Raw genomic sequence first — 20,275 nt, 5'->3', positions numbered from 1 at the left:
CATTACTACTAACTAAACTCCAGACTTTACTGAGAATCCACCAGGTTTTCTACTAACATCCCTTTCTGTTCCAGGATCCAAACAACACTGTATTTAGTTGTCAAGTTTCCCTAGTCTTCTGACTTTAACAATTTCTCAGATTTTTCTTAGTTTTCGTCATCCTGACAGTTCTGAGAAGCAGCAGTGAGGTATTGTAGAATGTCTCGACTGGGTATGTCTGTTGTTTTCTCATGATCAGACTGGGATCACTGGGTTTTAGGAAGAATACTAGGTGAAGTGAAGGTATACATGGTATCAACATGACTTTTCCACTGGTGATGAGAGCTCTGTTCACTTGGTTAAGGCAGTTCTGCCAGGTTTCTCCATTGCAGTTTTTAATTTCCCCCTTGCCATACCCTAGTCTTTGAATCTCTAAAGTCCAGTCTACACTTAAAGGAAAAATTAAGTTACGGTCCCTATAAAGGAGAAGCATCCATCCATATATTTGAAATTCTGTAAGAAGCATCTCCACTCCCTGCTTATTTGTTTACTTAAATCATTAGAGACTCAGGCATGTTTATTTAATACTTTTGTTATAATCTTCAAATTGCATTCATACAAAAGTATCGCATTCTTAATGGTCCTTTCATAAGCCAATGGGTACGATTTTAAAAACAGTGCACAGAGGCACTTTCTAAAATGCTGTCAGCCTTTCTAGGGACTCCTCTAGCTCTGCCACCTCTCTCTGCCTGGTGGTGAAGGGGGTGCTGGCCAACCCTGTGGATACCCTTTGCAAGGATGAAGTGTAAGCAGAAAAAAATTGCTAACTTTACTAACTTGTAATCTATTACTTTATCTAAACCCTAGTTAATCTTGTTTAGAGTTATCTTACAGTTAAATCATGTTTTCTATGTGCTATGTCTAGGTAAAAAAGATTCATATATTTTAGGATATTCTACTTGTCCCCAAATGTAATGAGTCAAGCCTAACTCTTAATTTTGGGAGTAATTATCATCTAAAAATAAGGATGAAAAGCTTCCCCTACCCCAATCCCCATAACTGTCTTTATGGCCTGTCCAAATTCATCATCCTTACTGAAGATCCAGATAAAGAAATCACAATGTACTTATCAAAATTTTCAAATAAGATGTAATTAATTTATGGTTCCTAATAGTGTTTTAGGAAGAAAATTATTTTTTTATATCATGAAAAACTGGGTAAACAGATTTTTAAAACATATTACACTTTAAAACACACTTTCTAAGTGATAAAATTTGTCACTTAAGAGGTTAAAAAAATTTGGGCGCCTCGGTGGCTCAGTTGGTTAAGCATCTGCCTTTGGCTCAGGTCATGATCCCAGGGTCCTGGGACTGAGTCCCACATCAGGCTCCTTGCTCAGCGGGGAGCCTGCTTCTCCCTCTGCCCCTGCCCCCTGCCTGTGTGCTAAAAATTAATAAGATCTTTAAAAAAAAAAAAAGAGGTTTAAAAAAATTTAACACATAAACACAGGATAGAAAAGTACTATACAATTTCTGTGCAATGCTTGGGAACAAGGCAGGTCAGAAATAAAATATTTTAATAAGAATAACAAACTTTTTAAAAAAATCAAAATTCTGGGCGCCTGGATGGCTCAGTTGGTTAAGCAACTGCCTTCGGCTCAGGTCATGATCCTGGAGTCCCGGGATCAAGTCCCACATCGGGCTCCCTGCTCAGCTGGGGGTCTGCTTCTCCCTCTGACCCTCTTCCTTCTCATGCTCTCTCTCAAATAAATAAAATCTTATAAAAAAAGAATCAAAATTCTTAAGCTCTGTAGTAGTGACTTTTTTAGCTGTAGATTTTAGCCTATTGGAGGTATGTGACAATAATCAAACTCCATAGAACTGCATGCAAAATTATGTAAATATACATATTTTCCTATGTATGGGGATTATTAGATTCTTCAAAGAAATGTGTCATTTCTAAAAGGTTAAGAACCACTGCTCTATGGTGTTTCCCTACACTGTCAATACTAACAAGTAAAGTGTGCCTGGATGGCTCAGTCGGTTAAGCATCTGCCTGTGAATCAGGTCATGATGCCAGGGTCCTGGGATCAGGCCCCGAGTCAGGCTCCCTGCTTGGCAGGGAGTCTGCTTCTCCCTCTCCTTCAGCCCCACCCCCCTGCTCATGCACGTTCGCTCGCTCTCTCAAATAAATAAAACCTTAAAAAAAAATACTAACAAGTAAAGAGGGTTTCAGAAGTCCAAAAGTCCCAGTGTTCCTTTCACCATAAAAAGAAGACTGGGACGGGGAAGAGCTTGCTACACCAAGTTTCCTTTGCAGGAATGCAGCTTTATTATTAAAGATTCTTATAAACAAGCTGTTAAAACACAAGGCATTTACTAGTGAACTTTGTACTACTCATATATTCAAGACCCACAGTCAACAAGGTTGGAGGTGGACATTTCTGCAATGTGGAAGAGTTGAGGAGAACTCAAAGAGGGCAAAAGGAGATGAACGAGAAAGAACAGTAACCAGAAGAAACATTAAATGAACTAAAGCTGTACGATGGGCACTATGAAGTTATTTAAGTAAAACCAATTTGGGAAACACTGGACAGTTTATGACGACCATGGAAAGCCGATACAAAGACAGAAGTAAGATTACTTTTGGTCAATCAAAGGTGGTATGTTTAGTCCTATTCACCATCAATCTCCTACAGGATTTGAGTGGAAAGGCCTGTTACATGTAGGGGAGAAGGTATTATTGTGCTCAATCTCACAGAGACAACTATACCAAATAATATAAAATTATTACTTAGTTTTAAAAGATGTTTACATTCTCCCATGATTATTTTCTCTCTTTTTAAACAATAAAGCTTTCCAGATATAGCTTCAGTTTTAGTCCTTCTGTCCTTTTCCCATTCCACCACATCCAGGCACAGCAGTCTGTAAAATTCCCATACGTGTTTTATCCTTCCGAAATGGGCTCTATTTTTTAGCACAAAAAAGTACCACAGCCCCAAATAATTGTATTTTATTTAGTATTCATTAACGGTAACAACAACAAAAGACAGAAGCCCTTTAAAATAATTTGTATTATTAATCAAGCACTTAATATTTACATGGTAAACCTACTTGGGTGACACGGTTGTTTCCGTCTACAGAAAAATACTACATAGAGTCACATACCCGAGACCCAACCATTGGAATTCCCAGTGGTCTCTCCCTCCACTAAGCCTTTGTAGAATTTACTGTCTAGAAAGGCTCATCTGGTTAAACACTGCCTTCCTTGCTTATTTCAAACCACAGAGTGCACATGTAAACCTGCATGGAAGACACATGTGGGTATCAATGGAGAAGTGAAACGTAATTAAGATTTAATCCATAAATGAACTGAAACGGGATTTGTTTCCGAACAATACAGAGGAGGGGAAGCGGAAGTACCTAAAAAAACAACTGGCTATGAACTGAGAACTGCTGAAGCTGGGTGATAAGTACGTAGGGCTCCCTTATCCTAGTTCTGCCTTTATTTTAAACATTTCCCTTTATAAAAAGAAAAGTAACATCCCATATGAAGTGAACTGCCAAAATTATTAAGAACAAATATCCCAATACATGAATTATGTATGTCCCAACACACTTACTTGGGGCATTTATTTCCAAAAGTAGAAACCATATAAACGATAGAATTATGTTATGATTTGATGTGAAAGAGCAGTATATGAAGGGCTATTTGAAATAGCTCAGTTTACCATATAAATTAAAACTGAACCAAGATTAGAACCCAACATATGACATGAATAATCACAGTTCCTCCATCTATGATGCTCTAAGTCATAAGCTTTAAATCATTTATTTTTCTTTTAATAAGGAGAAGAGAGGTGAATGCAGTTGATGTGAGAAGAGGGGGGTAGAGGGTTTTGGTGGGCTGGTTGGGGAGAGCTTTGACAATCAGAAAAATGGGCACCTAAGAGGAAGCAAACATGTATGGTGTCAGCTAGTGACACTCTTTTATGAATGCACTTCTAAGAATTTGATAGAGTGGGTGATGAGGCCTAAATGGGATGAAAGGGGCACTTGGCATTTTCCACCATGTCACCCCAGGAGTCTCCTGAGTTTACAATCAACAAATGGTAAAGAATGGTAGGGTCTAGGTACTAAAATCTGATTTCATTAATAGTGCCTTATACCAGCTTCAAGAAAGTTTTAAATTTTTTTTACAGACTATGGCTAACCAGAACCTGGAAGTCCCCCTCAATCACTCTAATGGTTCTCTTCAGACCCAAGCCCGAGGATAAACCAAGCCACAACAACCCATATGAAAAAAATTTAGAAGAACAAAAAAGAGGGTGCGTGCATGGCTCAGGTCATGATCCCAGAGTCTGGAACTGAGTCCCACATGAGGCTCCCTGCTCCATAGGGAGCCTGCTTCTTCCTCTGTCTCTCATGAATAAATGAATAAAATCTTAAAAAAAAAAAAAGAGAAAGAACGAACAAAAAGAAATGTCCTTAAACTTGTCATAAAGCACTTTAAATTCTGGTAGTCATTACACAATTCTCTTATTTGGTAAATTCTCCTGAGCAGACAAAACAGTGTAAGAAGAATCTTCTCCCACCCAAGAGGCTTGTTAGGAAGAAGGCAGAATGTTGACTCCAGTTTGTGTCCTTATTGAACAAAGGATCAAGTAGGAAGAGTGCTCCCCTAGAAAGTATCCTGGAATGGAGACCATCCTTTGATGGAGTATTTTGTATTTACAGTTTGAGATATTCTTTGGAGAGTTCAGGCACACTTTAACATTTATGAGAACTTACTACGCATACTAGGAGTTAATCACATTTACTACCCATAACAATATTATTACATAGGTATTACAACATCTCCAGTTTGCCGATGAGGAAAATCTGACTCAGTGTTATAAACTGCTCAAGACTACTAAGCCAAGAAGTGGGACAAGCAGTACCTGATCTAAATCCAATGGTAAGGTCCTTTTTTGGTTCACTACAGACTGTGTATGTACCAAAAGAAAATTGACACCTGAGGACCTTTTTTGTGGAATTTAAAAACTAAAGGAGAATAAAAAGGGAACCCACAAAAAAAATTTACACATTCTCTATGGGGAAGACTTATTTCCAAGTGTCTATTTGTAGAAATCTCTGAACACCTATTCCTCTTTGTAAAGGGGTAAGTATCCTACAGGATATATGTAGATAGTGGGCATATAAAAGGAAAAGAATTTAACACTTACCATTGGTAGACAATAAAAACTGAGCAGCATTTTTCTGGGGTAACCACCTAATTTTGTTGATCTTTTCTTCTATTTCTAAACTTTTCAAGTAGTCAAACTCTGGTTCATGGCTCTGAAAGGTGCTGTAAACATTATATTCTCCTCTGCTATGAGACTGGATTTTGTTCTAAAATGGAAACAAAAATATTTGGACCATTGTTGAGAAATATTTCAAAAAACATGCAATCAATTCCAACAGACCTTGCAAAATTCTGGTTAATTACCTGCATCTTAAATATAATTATATTGTTTTTTATATTTAAGGCCTTCAAGGAATAAATAAAACAGCTCCCCCCAAGGAAGGGAAAATCTAAATAAAGCCCAATAACAATTAAGCCCAATTCAACAGGAAAAGTGACATTAAAATATGGATCAATTTGATTACTAATTTACCATTATATAATGGTAGAGGACTACTGGTAAAAAAAAAAAAAATCTAAGCACCCTTAATGAGGGAGCTCATCTAAAAAGGCAAGATTAAATAAAATTAAAAATAAAAAGGGAAGATTAAATAAGACAAGCTTGTCAGAAGCAGCTGGCTGTGGCACACTTTCTTTCTCTGCCCACTTTAGGGTCAATCTTCAATCAGTTATTTAGTATGATGTACTGGGGTGCCTGGGTGGCTTAGTCGTTAAGCGTCTGCCTTTGGCTCAGGTCATGATCCCAGAGTTCTGGGACTGAACCCTGCACTGGGCTCCCTGCTCAGCGGGAAGCCTGCTTCTTCCTCTCCCACTCCCCCTGCTTATGTTCCCTCTCTCGCTGTCTGTCAAATAAATAAATAAAATATTAAAAAAATAATAATATATGTATTGTCCTCCTCCTCCTTTCTCATGCCTGTCTCTAGATCATTTCACTGCTGAAAAACTCTGACTTAAGAGCTCTCACCACCGTTATGGCATCCTCTGACGACAACTTCCCACCCCAAGACCACTGTTACAGAGCTCTGTTACTCTTTAAAGTCCACATTCAGCATTACCCAGCAAACCTCATCCCACAAACCCATCAACAATTGCCTCCCCTCCTTAAGTTAGCCTTCTTATGAGCCTAGCAAAAACTGTTGATTTCTTTCAGTTAGTATCAGTGTGAGTAAATATAGTTTAAACTACTGGAACGAGACTACTTGTGAACTTCTTAACAGTGATACCTTCACAAAAGTGTGAATTACAACCATGAAAGAATTCCATCTTTTAAACCTATTATCACATAATTAAAAATCTTTCCATCAAAAACATTAAAAGTCTAGTTCAAAGAAGAACCTATGGGAAAATAGTTTATAAAGGAAAGATATTACTGATAGTCAACTATTCTAAAGTAACAGTGAATTTATCAAATGACATGTTTAAGATTACCTGATTTTAAGAATGCCTCATTAGTAATCGTTCTCCATATAGAAAGAAAACCTTATTGAATCATCAGCTTAAAAGCATGTTTTGGGTTGTTTTTTTCCAGTAGCTTGACTATCTGGATTGTCATTCATGATTCAGTTACATTTGAACCCTCTGAGAGCAATAGCAATTATTATTGAGTGAGTTTGCCAATATTAAGAATGCAGGGCATACCACAAAACATAATCCACACTGGGGATTAGAACCCTGGTCTCATTACCATACTTTCACACCAAATCAAATAGCTCTATCTTTAAATATGTATATGCTAATATTGCTTTAGAAAAAATTACATAAACCTTCTATGGAAAATTACTGTTTTAAAAGGTTTGTCATGCAGATGTTGTTGAGGATGCAGAGAAAGGGGAACCCGCCTACACTGTTGGTAGGAATGCAAGCTGGTGCAGCCACTCTGGAAAACAGTATGAGGTTCCTTAAAAAGTTGAAAATAGAGCTACCCTACGACCCAGCAATTGCACTACTGGGTATTTACCCAAAGATACAAATGTAGTGATTCGAAAAGGCACTTGCACCCCAATGTTTATAGCAGCAATGTCCACAAAAGCCAAACTATGGAAGATGTTCATCGACAGATGAATGGATAAAGATGTGGGGTGGGTGTGTGTGTGTGTGTGTGTGTGTGTGCACGCATGCGCACGAACACACAGTGGAATATTATGCAGCCATCAAAAATTGAAGGTCTTGCCATTTGCAACGACATGGATGGAACTAGAGGGTATTCTGCTAAGCGACATAAGTTGATCAGAGAAAGACAACTATCTTATGATCTCACTGATACGTGGAATTTGAGAAACAAGGCAAAGGATCATAGCAGAAGAGAGGAAAAAATGAAACAAGACAAAACTGGAGAGGGAGACAAACCACAAGAGACTCTTAATCATAGGAAACAAACTGAGGATTGCTGGAGTGGTGGGGGGTGGGAGGGATGGGTGATGGACATTGGGGAGGGTATGTGCTATGGTGAGCACTATGAATTGTGTAAGACTGATGAATCACAGACCTGTACCCCTGCAACAAATAATACATTATATGTTAATAAATACTTTCTTAACTAATCTATTTATATAATATACATACATTTAAATAAAATATTTATATATTTAAAAATAAAATAAATTTAGAAGTGCTTTATCCTCAACACATGTAATAGTGCCTGGCATGTAACAGGCATTCAATAAAAATTTTCTAAGTGACCAAAAAGAATAAAGGGTGGTGCTGGTATGGTAAAGGAGGTTGGAATTAACCTGATAATTAGAGTATGGTGCAGAAATCAGAAGAAATGGGTTAGAGGTACACATAGTAAGACAAAAGGATCTTGAAAACAAACTCTTAGTTAAAAAAAGTAGGAAACAGAATGAGATGTGAGATATAGTATTTTTCCTGTACGCTGAAAACACAGTACACAAAAATGAAATTACACATTTCAACAAATTTCATAAATATATAAAGGATACTATATCATGACAAAGTAATGAAGCAAAGTAATGAAGACAGTGTGATAATGACATAGTATTGACAAATAAACCAATGGAATACAATAAGAGGCCCAGAAATAGCCCTGAATTACAACAAAGTAGCACTGCTGAGCCAGGATGGTCTTATCATTGAATGGTTTTGGTCAATTTGCTATTATATGTAAGAAAATGAACTTTGACCCCTATTACCTCAAACCACTCATATAAATTGATTCCAGGTGAATCAAAAATACAAATGTGAATGTTCAATAATCAGGTTCTAGGACAACACTGCCCTAGACAGCTTTCTGTAATGGTGGGAATAGTCTGTATCTGTGCTGTCCAATATGATAGCCACTAACCACATGTCGTTACTGAGCACCTGAAATGTGGCTACTGTGACTAAGGAAATGAACTTGAAATTTTATTTAATTTTAATTAATCAAAATTTAAATAGTCACATGGAGCAAGTGACTACCAATACTGGACAAGCACAAGTCTAAAAGATCTGGCATATATGTCTTCCTGGACCTTGGTGTACAGAAGTATTTCTGATACAAGGCAGAAAAAGCAGTAAGCTCAAGGAAATCATTGATAAACTGTATTGTTATTCAATACAATACAGTTATTCTATTAATAACCTCCGTTTGTCAAAATCCACCATTGAGGAAAGGGAAAAGGTAAAACACAGAGTGAAAAATTCTTCCAACAAATACACCTGACAAAGGACTCATATTTAAAAAGTGTAAAGAAAATCACAAATCAGGAAGAAAAACGACAGACAAACCAGCAGGAAACATATGCACTTCACAAAAGATAATATCCAAATGGCCGGTAAACACATAAAAAGATGCTAAACCTCAGTGTTAAAAAAGTATAAATTAAAATTACAATACAATACACTCAAAACCTCCAGAATATTTGAAATTATAAAAAGACTGACAGTAACAAAGCATTGGCAAAGATACGGAACAGCCAGAATTTTCATATATTGTTCATGAGAATAAAATTGGCAGAACCACTTTTTACTCTTCTGTCTACCCCATGCCATAATAATTTTACGCATGACTATGTGTACCAAAAAATACAATCAAGAATATTCATAGCTGCAATAGCCACAAACCGAAACAACCAAAATGTATACATCTACAACATAATGGACAAATTGTGGTATAGTAATACAAAAGAACATTATATAGCAATGTATGTGAGCAAATTACTTCTATACAAATGTAATACTGAGCAAAAAGGTCAGATACAACACTTACTGTCTGATTCTATTTATTCAAAGTTCTAAAACTATAGATCAAATTAAGTGTTAGCAGACAGGCTTATCAATAGGCTTATAAGGGGAGGAAGGAGAAATTAGTGACTTGGAAATGAGAAGGGTTATGTGGAAGGGTAGGAAGTTCTATTTCTTTTTTTTATTTAAAGATTTATGTATTTCTTTTAGAGAGAGAGCGTGCACGTGTGAGTGGATGGAGGCGCAGAGGGAGAGAGAATCTCCAGCAGACTCCCCATGGAGCGCGGAGCCCCACTTGGGTCTCAATCTCATGACCCATGAGACCAAGACCTGAGCCAAAATGACAAGGTGGACACTTAATCAACTGAACCACCCAGGCAGCCCATCTATTTCTTGACCTAGATGTCTTCTGTGTGATAATCTACTAATGCTTTGTGTGCTTTTTTGAGTATATTTCAATAAAGTGTAAAAAAAAAAATATATATAGCACATAAAAGGTGCAGCCACTTTGAAAACAGTATTGGGGGGGGTTCCTTGAAATAAAACTATCCTGTGATCCAGCAATTCTACTCTGGGTATATATTTCAAAGAAATGAAAACAGGATCTCAAAGAGATTATTCACAATAGCCATGTGGTGGAAGCAAACTAAATGTCCACTGACGGATAAATGAATAAAGAAAATATGACATACAAACACACATGAATATTATTCAGCCTTAAAAAAGGAACTTCTATCATATGCTACAACTTGGAGGAACCATGAGGAAATAATGCTAAACCAAACAATCTAGTCAGAAAAAGACAAATACTTCATGATTCCACTTATATGAGGTATTTAAGTAGCCAACTTCATAGAAAGAGCAAATGAGAATGGTGGTTGCCAGGGCCTGGGAGGAGGAAGGGGGCAGGAAGTTGTTCAGTGGTTATAGAGTTTCAGTTATTCAAAGCTGGGGGAGGTGGTTTCTAGCGATCTGTATGGTTGGCGATACTGTATCATAAACTTGGAAACTCTTGAGAAGTTCCATGTTATATGATATTTTGCTATAGTTAAATAACAATACAGCACACAAAAACAAAATACATGTTACAAGAATACACTGAAATGATCATTCACGTAGGGAGAGGTGAACGGGAGCAGGTGATGTGCAATGTACGTGCGCCTGCATACCAGTGCGCACAGGTTCGTTTCCTTGAAGAGGGGATCTTGCTATGTTATGTCATGCACTCAAGTAGGCCCCTGAGGTTTAAGCAAACCAAAACAAAATAGAAAACAATAATAAAATCCAATGGTGTTAGAACCAACTAACCATTTGACAAGAGGATTGGAACTTCATTTCTTATACAAAAGTAAATTCCAGAAGGAACAAATAAATGCTTAAAAGTAAAAGCAGCAAAATAACAGTACAATGGTGAATTTCTATGTATTTTGACAGTGAAAAAGAACTTTTTAGTATTAAAAACAAGAGCAAAGAGCAGAGAAAGGCTGATATCTAACTTAAGAAGTAAAATATTTAAATGTTAAAGAAAGTATACCAGTAAGAAAATTGTATCTTAAGATAGCAGGTTACGGTCTTTCATATACATCCTTAAAAATCACTAGGAAAATGCATCCATTTGACCTGGAGCAGTTCCTGTATGCTGCTAAGGTTTCCATTACAGATGAAAGAAAAAAGTTTCCTTGTCCTTTCTAATTGTGGCAGCCATGATTGAACGGGGGAATACGGGGTCGGGGTGGTGGGGGAATCACGAGGAAAAAAATATTAATACCTTTCCTTGAAAGATGGCAAAGGTCAAAAGTTGGCAATTTATATAAAAAATGGTGAGTAAATATGTATAACTGCTCATTATCATTAGTAATCAAAATCAAGGAATAAGGTTTTGTCCTTAAACTGATGAATAAAAAAAAGTTTTAATGTTCCTCAAAATATGGACAAAGTCATACACTACTGGCAGAAGTATAAATGTATACAGCTTTTCTGCAGGATAATCTGTCAATACTTATTGAAAGCCTTAAAAAATATAAATACTCAACAATTCCACTTCAAAGTATAACCTAATGAAAAACAATGTATGCAAAGATGTATCAATAACTTAATAAACAACCTCAATGTCCATCAAGTGAAATATGAAATACTATAGAGCCAATTACATTCAACGGCAGATCAATGTTTCTCAACCATATTAATTTATGCACAATGCTTCCTGCTACCCATCCTCTGCAGTTCCCACAAGCTACATGCTTATTGAACTGTTGTCACTTAAGTTAGAAAAACAGACTGGATGTGTTCTTCCAACTATACAGGCACTCCTTTCCATTTAATAGTTGGAACAGTCTCATCACTTCCCTGAGAATGAGATTAACCTGAGTAAACATCAACAGATATAAAAACTAAAAGTTATAGAATGACATGTTCAACATGATTCTTTCCCATTCTGCAAAACAGTAACAAAAACACCGAGAACACACAGAGACAGACTGGTCCTTACTCATGAGATGGGATGATTTGGATTTTTATCTTTTTCTTTGTGAAAATAATACAGTTTTCATATTTTCCGTGATAAACATATTAAGAGTAATGAAGAACTAAAAACAATCTTGGAAAAAAAGTCACCTGCTATTCCATTAACAGCTAATTCTAAATATAAGTAACTGCACTTGTGCTTTTACTAACTTCCTTCTTTTTAAATGAAACCCTGAAAATGTAGATTTCCTTTGCTCCTTGAATACTTAAGTTTTAGAAAAAATTAAATGTATTTTAATCATCTCATATAAATGAGAATGGATATTTTTTAAGCTTCCAAACAAAACACTACTAAAACTTAGTTACTGTTTAGTAATGCTCCTTTAATCTTGTATTTGTAACAGGCAATCATCTGTTTTCTATTTCAAAGTATTTTAAAGTTTGAGAGACTTGTGAAAAGGACCATTCAGGGAAGTGAGAGAAATGGTACAAAATCACTTCATATCTGATAACAAACCACTATCAATGTAAACAAGTGGAACTCTCCAAAATAAAGCGAAACACAACACAATCAATGATGTAAAAAGAAAACAAAGAAATGTCAAACATTTTCTGATCACAATGACAGTGATGGAATACTTGAGATTTTGCTGGAACTTACTAAATTACATTCAGTAAGTTGTGTGTGCCCCCTCACTTAGTGCCTACCATATACTATACTAAGAAACATGCACTTTAGACAACTTATTAGACTGTTAAGGAGTTGGTTTCTCTAGGATACAAGATTCAGTAGACGGACCCCACTTGGTGTTATATTTACAAAAAAAAAAAGGAAGAAAAAAATTCTTTCTACTCATTTTGTCTGTTTCTACCTCACAGTCATTAAATACAATAATCCTCAGACCTCGATTTCTTCATGTGTTAAACAGAATTTGAGAATTAAATGAGTGGGTAATGCTTAAGTATTAGTTTTTCTTCCAGATAGGGACCAAGTCCGAGCAATCCACATTCTGCCTTTTAGAGACTACATGATACAGCTAAACATACAATGGCCTGGAATTCAAGGCGCCTAAAGTCAAGTTTCTCAAACTGGGAAACCTGCAACACACTTTATTTTGACCAAGTTATTTATTTTGAAAAGAGCATAAAGAGATACTTGAGAAAGAAACAACTTCAATAAATTTCAAAACCTGTCTATACAAGTCAATTACAATATGGGAAAAATGAGGGGCGCCTGGGTGGTTCAGTCAATTAGGCATCTGCCTTCTGCTCAGGTTATGATCCCAGGGTCCTGGGATCGAGTCCAGCATTGCACTCCCTGCTCAGCAGAGAGCCTGCTTCTCCCTCTTCCTCTGCTGCTCCCCGTGCTTGTGCTCACTCTCTCTGTCGAATAAATAAAATCTTAAAAAAAAATGTTCTGTTTGATAAAGATGCATTTAAAACAATCACTGTAGAAAATTTTCAATAACTATGTTGGAATAACCTGCCTGTCAATTTGAGAGTGGGCAGGGAAAGTGGAGGAGGGGAAGATCTCTAAATCATATTAATTAGGGTAATAAAACTTCAACCAGATAATGAAATGAGAACAAATGAAATATGAGTAAATGTCTAAGTAATTTAGAGGCAGGACACCAACAACAAAAACAAACAAAAAAGTAAACAAAACTTAAAGGCAGCCAATCTACAAAACTGCAAAACACGGCCTCATGAAAAAGCTTATTCTCCTCACAACACATGGCCTATACGAATCAGTTTAACAAATTACACCATCAGAAAAACAGGGCATAGAGCAAACAATTTTAAGAATTGCAAGTATTAAGAGGTTAGGTAAAACTAAAACCCAGTAAAAAAATACCTTCTTAACTACCAATTTGTTAATTTTATTTCTTATCTCTATTGAGAAATTTTCGAAGTATAAATTGGTAAAATTTACTAGAAGAGATTTAGTAAATGTAAGACTAAAAATGTTCACAACCTTAGCTCTAGCTACTTAACTTCTATAAGGTTCTAAAGAAGTTTTAAGTACTTCAAAGATTCCACTACAAGAATGTTTTTATAGTGTCATTTATGACAGAAAATGAACAGAAAGCAAGAACTAAACACACTAGGTAGTATCTAACAATAGACTACATTAAATAAATTTCAGTACATGTCTGTAATGGAGTATCATATAATCATTAAAGATGATTTTAGAATCTTTTATGTGAGGAAAAAAAAAACATACCACCCTACATGTATTATAACCTCATTTTAGAAAGATAAAACTTTAGTAACACACCAAAAATGTTGTTTTTGTTTGGTGGTTATAGGTACTTTCTTTGCCCCTTGACCACATTTCCTAAACTATCTATGATGAGTATGATGACATTTTTTTAAGATTTTATTTATTTGAGAGAGCGAGAGCGAGCGAGAGAACACGAACAGCAGGGAGAGGGAGAAGCAGGCTCTCCACTGAGCAGGGAGCCCAACTTAGGGCTTGAATCCGGAATCCCAGGATCATAACACAAGCCAAAGGCAAACGTCCAACTGACTGAGCCACCCAGGCATCTCCACGACTTTTTAATTAGAGGGAAAAAATTACTTGTGAGAAAAATGCAATTAAGAATACATATTGTATGAGGCTGAGGAGAAGATGGCAGAGGGAAGAAAAAGTAAATTTTAAAATTACTGGGTATTATTAGTTTCATAGATCTCGATCTGTTTTTTGTTGTTGGGATTTTGGGAGGACAATATAAGAAATATGGTTAATTCAAATTTCTGGGCAATGGGTAAAGTGAAAAAGTAATTTTACTTTAATATGTCAAAACATCCTTTCAAGATCTAATCTAGTGTAGAAAAATAACACTTAAAGGAATTCTACTTTGTCTAACAGTTGTTTAGTGACATTCATATACGCTCAGCAATCAGCAAAGGTACTTTAAATGATAATCCACTTTTGAAAAATATAATATTATAAATGAGACAGAACCTCAAGTTAGTAGGTAGTTGATAAATGTGTGACAGCTGGTTGGAAAGAAATGTGGACAACAGACAGCTGAACAAGAGAGGTGGCTGGATGAATTCATGAACAAACAGAAATGAGGACTACAACTCCAGGTATTTAAACTCTCAATCCAAACTCTAAATTTTTCCCTCCTTAAGCCTACCACAGAGAAGACATCATTCATTAATGGCTACTATTAAAAAGTCAAGATCCACTACTTTCCTCAATACTATAAAGTGATGAAACTGATTTTCCTGTGTGATTTATACCACTTAGGCTCATTACTTAGAGAAGTCAGATTTTCTTCATCTGTTAAAAACAATATTCAACGTTGTGGGTATTCTTCCCATTTATACAGAATTAGCTTTTACCCACCTTTGCTAGATGTGTGATCTTAGAAAAATTAATTTTCTTCTCTAATCTCAATTTATAAATTGGTAATAAACTGAGAGACAGACAGGAAGTGTGCATACATCTTTACTATTTTGCTGTGAAGATTAAGTAAGATTTAGTGACCTTGGCAGAGGGCCTGGCACAAAAACTACTGTTGCTATACCCAAGTCAGAATGGGAAAAGCCATGGGCAGGGAAATAGGACATGCTGATTCTAGAATAAGGGTTCACCTTATTAACTGTATGGCTTTGGATGAGTAAACCTATCACCTGGGCCCCTCTCTTTATGGGTAAAAGGAGACTACATTACCAGAGATTGTTAAGTTGAGGCCCACATACTACCTATCCATGGACAGAACCCAGGGATTCCGTGAACTTAGATGTGGTGGAAGTTTACATATTTTCCCCACTAATGTCCAGCTGAAATTCAGCATTTCTTTCAATTATGGATAGAGGAGATAAACCATATTAGCAGTACCTGTGACTTTGTCACTTATATAGAGATGACATGTTTTAAAATCATACCCCAGCTGCTGTCCACAAAAAAACACATATTACTCAGTGAGTGTTTTAACTCTGAAAAACATTTTTCAATATAGTTTCCTTCTAATCCTATGTATTTATACATTTAAAACATTCTGAGAAGTCCAAAGAATTGATCAGGCTGCTGAAGAAATCCATGACACCAAAGGTTGAGAACCCTTGAAAAACTCTATAAATTTCTGCACTTAATTTCTACGAATGCATCATAAACTAAGATTTCAATACAGGCAAAACAAATTCACAGTTAACTTTGGCAGAAGGTAGTAGTAGAAAGGACAGAGAAGGCTTCTAAAGTGCCTGTAATATCTCATTTCTTGATCCAAGGAAGAGTTACACAAGTGTGTTTATTTTGTGAAAATTCATAGAACTGTACACACTTGTGATTCTGTGCATTTTTCTCTATGTATCATATGATCTTGGGAAAACTGTTTAAATGTATTTTTAGATAATATAAACTTGAAGCTGTATTTTGGAGGTTTTATCATTGTCCTGGTAGTGGAATGGAGACAATTTCAATTTTGCATTTTCTATCAGGTGAAGTCCCCAAAGGACTTAAAAAAAAAAAAGTAAAAGTGGAATCTCAGGCCTCCAGACATTCTGATTTAGTGGTTCTGAGACACAGTCTAGGAATCTGCATTGAATACATGTTCCCAGGTAATTCCAACATTTTGCACTCTGAAAAACACAAACTTAGATCAAAGAGTGAATGAAAAATGAAGACAGTGAAAGCCTGGTAGCTTAGAAAAGAAATCTCATTTTATAGATACGTTGATTTAGAAGTTACCACAGTGGTATTTTCTTGAACTCGTGTATTCTTTTTATAATATTCCTGACAGATGGGCATCCAGCTCTTATGCATTTATTTCCACGTACAAAAGAAACTAATCATTTCTTCTCACGCGAATCTCTAAATATCAAGACTCTACATCATCTCTTCTCCTGGCTATTACAGCCTCAGTCCCTTTGACCATTCCACACTGACACTGCTAGATTTGCTGTTCTGATTGGTGCTCACTAAATACCATATTAAGTGAATGCTGCCACATCACCCTAGAACAGTGAGTGGGTTCTATTCCTTCGTTTAAACATCAAACTAAACTCCTTTGTATAGATACTGAATTCCGTAAAACAACATCTTGTTGATTTTGAGCCCCATTCTAGTCTTTCCAAATAATTTAAAAAGAAAATCCAATATTAAACCCATACCCATCTTTTATGATAAGCACGCATTTCTAAGGTTTCTTCTGTATCCTGTTAAGGAGTTTTAGGAATACCACATAAGAACAAAAAGAGAGAGGGGACGCTGAGTAGCTCAGCTGTTAAGTGTCTGCCTCCGGCTCAGGTCATGATCCCGGGGTCCTGGGATCGAGCCCCACATTGGGCTCCCTGCTCAATGCGAAGCCTGCTTCTCCCTCTCCCACTACCCCTGCCTGTGTTCCCTCTCTCGCTGTCTCTCTCTCTGTCAAATAAATAAATAAAATCTTTGGGGGAAAAAAAAAAGAACAAAGAGAGAGAAAGGGGAGAAAATTACTAGCACTCCTAGAAAACAAAAAACAAAGGCTGTATAATAATCTAGGAAGAACTGAAAAAAAAAAGTCTCCCTTTTCACCTTTCTCCTTTAATTGTCCCTTTAAAAAATCACCCCCACACACTTAAACTTACCATGTACATCAGAAAGCCTCAGAGAAAACTGAAGGTCTGAGCAGTCCAAAGTCAACAGGAACTGAGCTATTTCAACAACTGCTAACCACCTAATTTGAGCATCCATAAAACAAAGCTCCCCTAAAAAATATAGAACACCAACCACACCTAACAGTGGCTTGGAATCTCCCAAGAAAAACTTTATTAATATTTTCATTATCAAAAAAATATATCTCACCATCTACTTTGTTGCGAAAAGCTATTACATATAAGCTGTGACCTACTTCAAGACATGCTATAAACACTGGATTGGATATCAAAACACGATAGGTGGGATGCCTCATGGAAATCATCTTACCCTTGTGCCTCTATTTTCCTACATGACCTTATTCTATCAGGAGATTCTATCAAACAGAAAACTGTAAGAACATGTTAGTTATGTTACAGGATCACCAGGCTGAAATACATTTGAATTGAATGAAGACCCTACCCTCTAAATGAATACCCAGTTTCCTTGGGGAAAAGAGGGACAGGCAGCAAGAGGTACCCATGAGGATGACAGGCAGGGGTCCTGACACATCTGAGGTGTAACAGAAGTGAGACAGAAAGGGGAGTTAAAAGGTGTCAGTATGATTTGCCAATTAAGTGAAGTTCTCACCCAAGACAGGTGAGAAGATAAAGCCACAATAATGCAAATGCCACTGTATTTTGCAAACAGAGCTAGCGTCATCATCAGAGACTAAGAAATGCTCCACAGAGAGGCACCAGTGTGCCCTGAAATGTATGCATAATAGCTGTGATTGTTAGAAGGTGGACTGAAATTTAGAAATAAAGTTCTAATTCCAGAGCTCTGCTATTAAACTAAGCAATGTAACTTGATACAACTTTTCCTGTGATTATATCTAAAAACTAGAAAGGACCACCTTTAAGTTATTTTCCACTTTTCAAACTATAACACTGTTTTACAGATACAATAGGTGTGAATTCATAAAAATCTAATCTAAATATATTAGGTACTGATACAAAGATGCCTCTAGATGTAAGCAGCACATACATTATCAGTGACGTAAGCTGTCCTAAAGACAGCTCTATACTAGAATCTCCAGTATAAGATATGGCTTAAAAATGTGGAAAATAAATTAGGTAATAGGTACCAAATTAATATTAACAAGATCAAGTTTCAGAGGAGGAAATCAATCATTACATCATCACTATTTAATCTATCACTTAAAAATACTGATACTCGGGGCGCCTGGGTGGCTCAGTTGGTTAAACGACTGCCTTCGGCTCAGGTCATGATCCTGGAGTCCCGGGATCGAGTCCCGCGTCGGGCTCCCTGCTCGGCGGGGAGTCTGCTTCTCCCTCTGACCCTCTTCCCTCTCGTGCTATCTCTCATTCTCTCTCTCAAATAAATAAAATCTTTAAAAAAAAAAAATACTGATACTCACACTAAGTAATTCTCAGAGGACACACTACTAATCTCAAGTTCCAGATAATGAATTGGTCTTTAACTTTTTTTTAAATTTTATTTCTATTATGTTATGTTAATCACCATACATTACATCATTAGTTTTTGATGTAGTGTTCCACGATTCATTGTTTGCGTATAACACCCAGTGCTCCATTCAATACGTGCCCTCTTTAATACCCATCACCAGGCTAACCCATCCCCCAACCCCCCCTCCCCTCTAGAACCCTCGGTTTGTTTCTCAGAGTCCATTGTCTCAGTTTGTTTCTCAGAGTCCACAGTCTCTCATGGTTCATCTCCCCCTCCGATTTACCCCCCTTCATTTGGGAAAAATGGTCTTGAATTCTCAAATGCAGTTAAGAATGATAGATAACAGTGGCCCTTCTCAAAAAGTCATTTTGCTAACTCCTCCTTATAAGGGCATATATTTTAAATATCAGTACTTTAGAATCTTTGATAGCATTTCACAAAAGAAATACTGCTTCAAATTTTTGGCCTTGTTTTCCAATACAAGTAAAATGTTCAAGCAGTTTCAGTAACTCTGTGTTAGACCTTTTATTCCAATTTAAGGTATTACTGACAGCCTTCAACTATTACTGAGTACATTTATCAAAACCCTACTACATTTATTGAAAGCTCCAAACACCTTTCTTTAAAACAAAAGCAAAGTGTAGACAAGTTATTAACTTCTAGGAAAAAAAAACACTCAAGGGCAGAAAATGCTTATGGGAAAGCCAGCTCAAATTCTGAGTAACAAAATTAACATTCATATTTTGGTTATTTAACATGAAAGGCATTGAAGAATACAGAAAAGATGACATGTCAGAAGTTTTGGGTTCTAGTTGTTAGTTCTGCCACTAACCAAGTGATCTCTTAATATCTTGACTTTCTCATTTGTAAAGAAAGGGAAACTGTAATGATCTGTAAGGTTCCATTTCAACTCTTAAGTATTTCAAGATTCCTATGGTCAAGATTTTAGTTGCTTAAAAACAGGAAAAGAAAATTGATTTTGCCCCCCCTTCCCACAAGAACAGTCTCTGACAAGAAAAGCTTGAGTCTTTTCATATTGTCTTCCAACCAAAAAAATAATAAATAAAAGGAGACATATTTAGTGTTTGTGCATCTTCTAATCAGACACTATTAATCATTTTTTTTTTAAAATTAAATTACCTACCTCACTGGGGTGTTGTGAGGATTAATTCATTAGTGTTTGTAAAGCACTTTGAGATCCTCAGGTCAAAGGCGCTATAGAAGTGCAAAGTAGTAGTATTATTACTAGATTCTTTGCTTATTTAAGGAACTTCACAATCCTTTAAAACCTAACTCTGTTATGATTTAGACATCCATTTGTAAACCCTTGCAATTTATGCACATTAACTCTTTTTGGGTATATAGACAGGGACAGGATGTTTCAAAACGAATGATTTTAAAAAAGGTTTC

The 20,275-nt window shown here is 36.3% G+C and overlaps 1 protein-coding gene across 2 annotated transcripts in view; it reads right to left on the bottom strand.

Moving 5' to 3' along the window:
• PPP2R2A (protein phosphatase 2 regulatory subunit Balpha) overlaps positions 1–20,275 on the bottom strand; it is an 83,101-nt gene that overhangs the window by 11,575 nt on the left and 51,251 nt on the right. For both annotated transcript variants that reach the window (XM_028114262.2, XM_088020998.1), the window contains exon 4: positions 5,204–5,369. In XM_028114262.2, the coding sequence (XP_027970063.1) occupies positions 5,204–5,369 (166 nt within the window). The remainder of the gene's footprint in view (positions 1–5,203; positions 5,370–20,275) is intronic.

This window comes from Eumetopias jubatus, unplaced genomic scaffold, assembly GCF_037043125.1.
Source record: "Eumetopias jubatus isolate StellerSeaLion01/CBP00866 unplaced genomic scaffold, mEumJub1_p1.0 scaffold_2, whole genome shotgun sequence".
NCBI classification, from domain to species: domain Eukaryota; kingdom Metazoa; phylum Chordata; class Mammalia; order Carnivora; family Otariidae; genus Eumetopias; species Eumetopias jubatus.
This window is presented reverse-complemented; position numbering and strand designations above follow the sequence as displayed.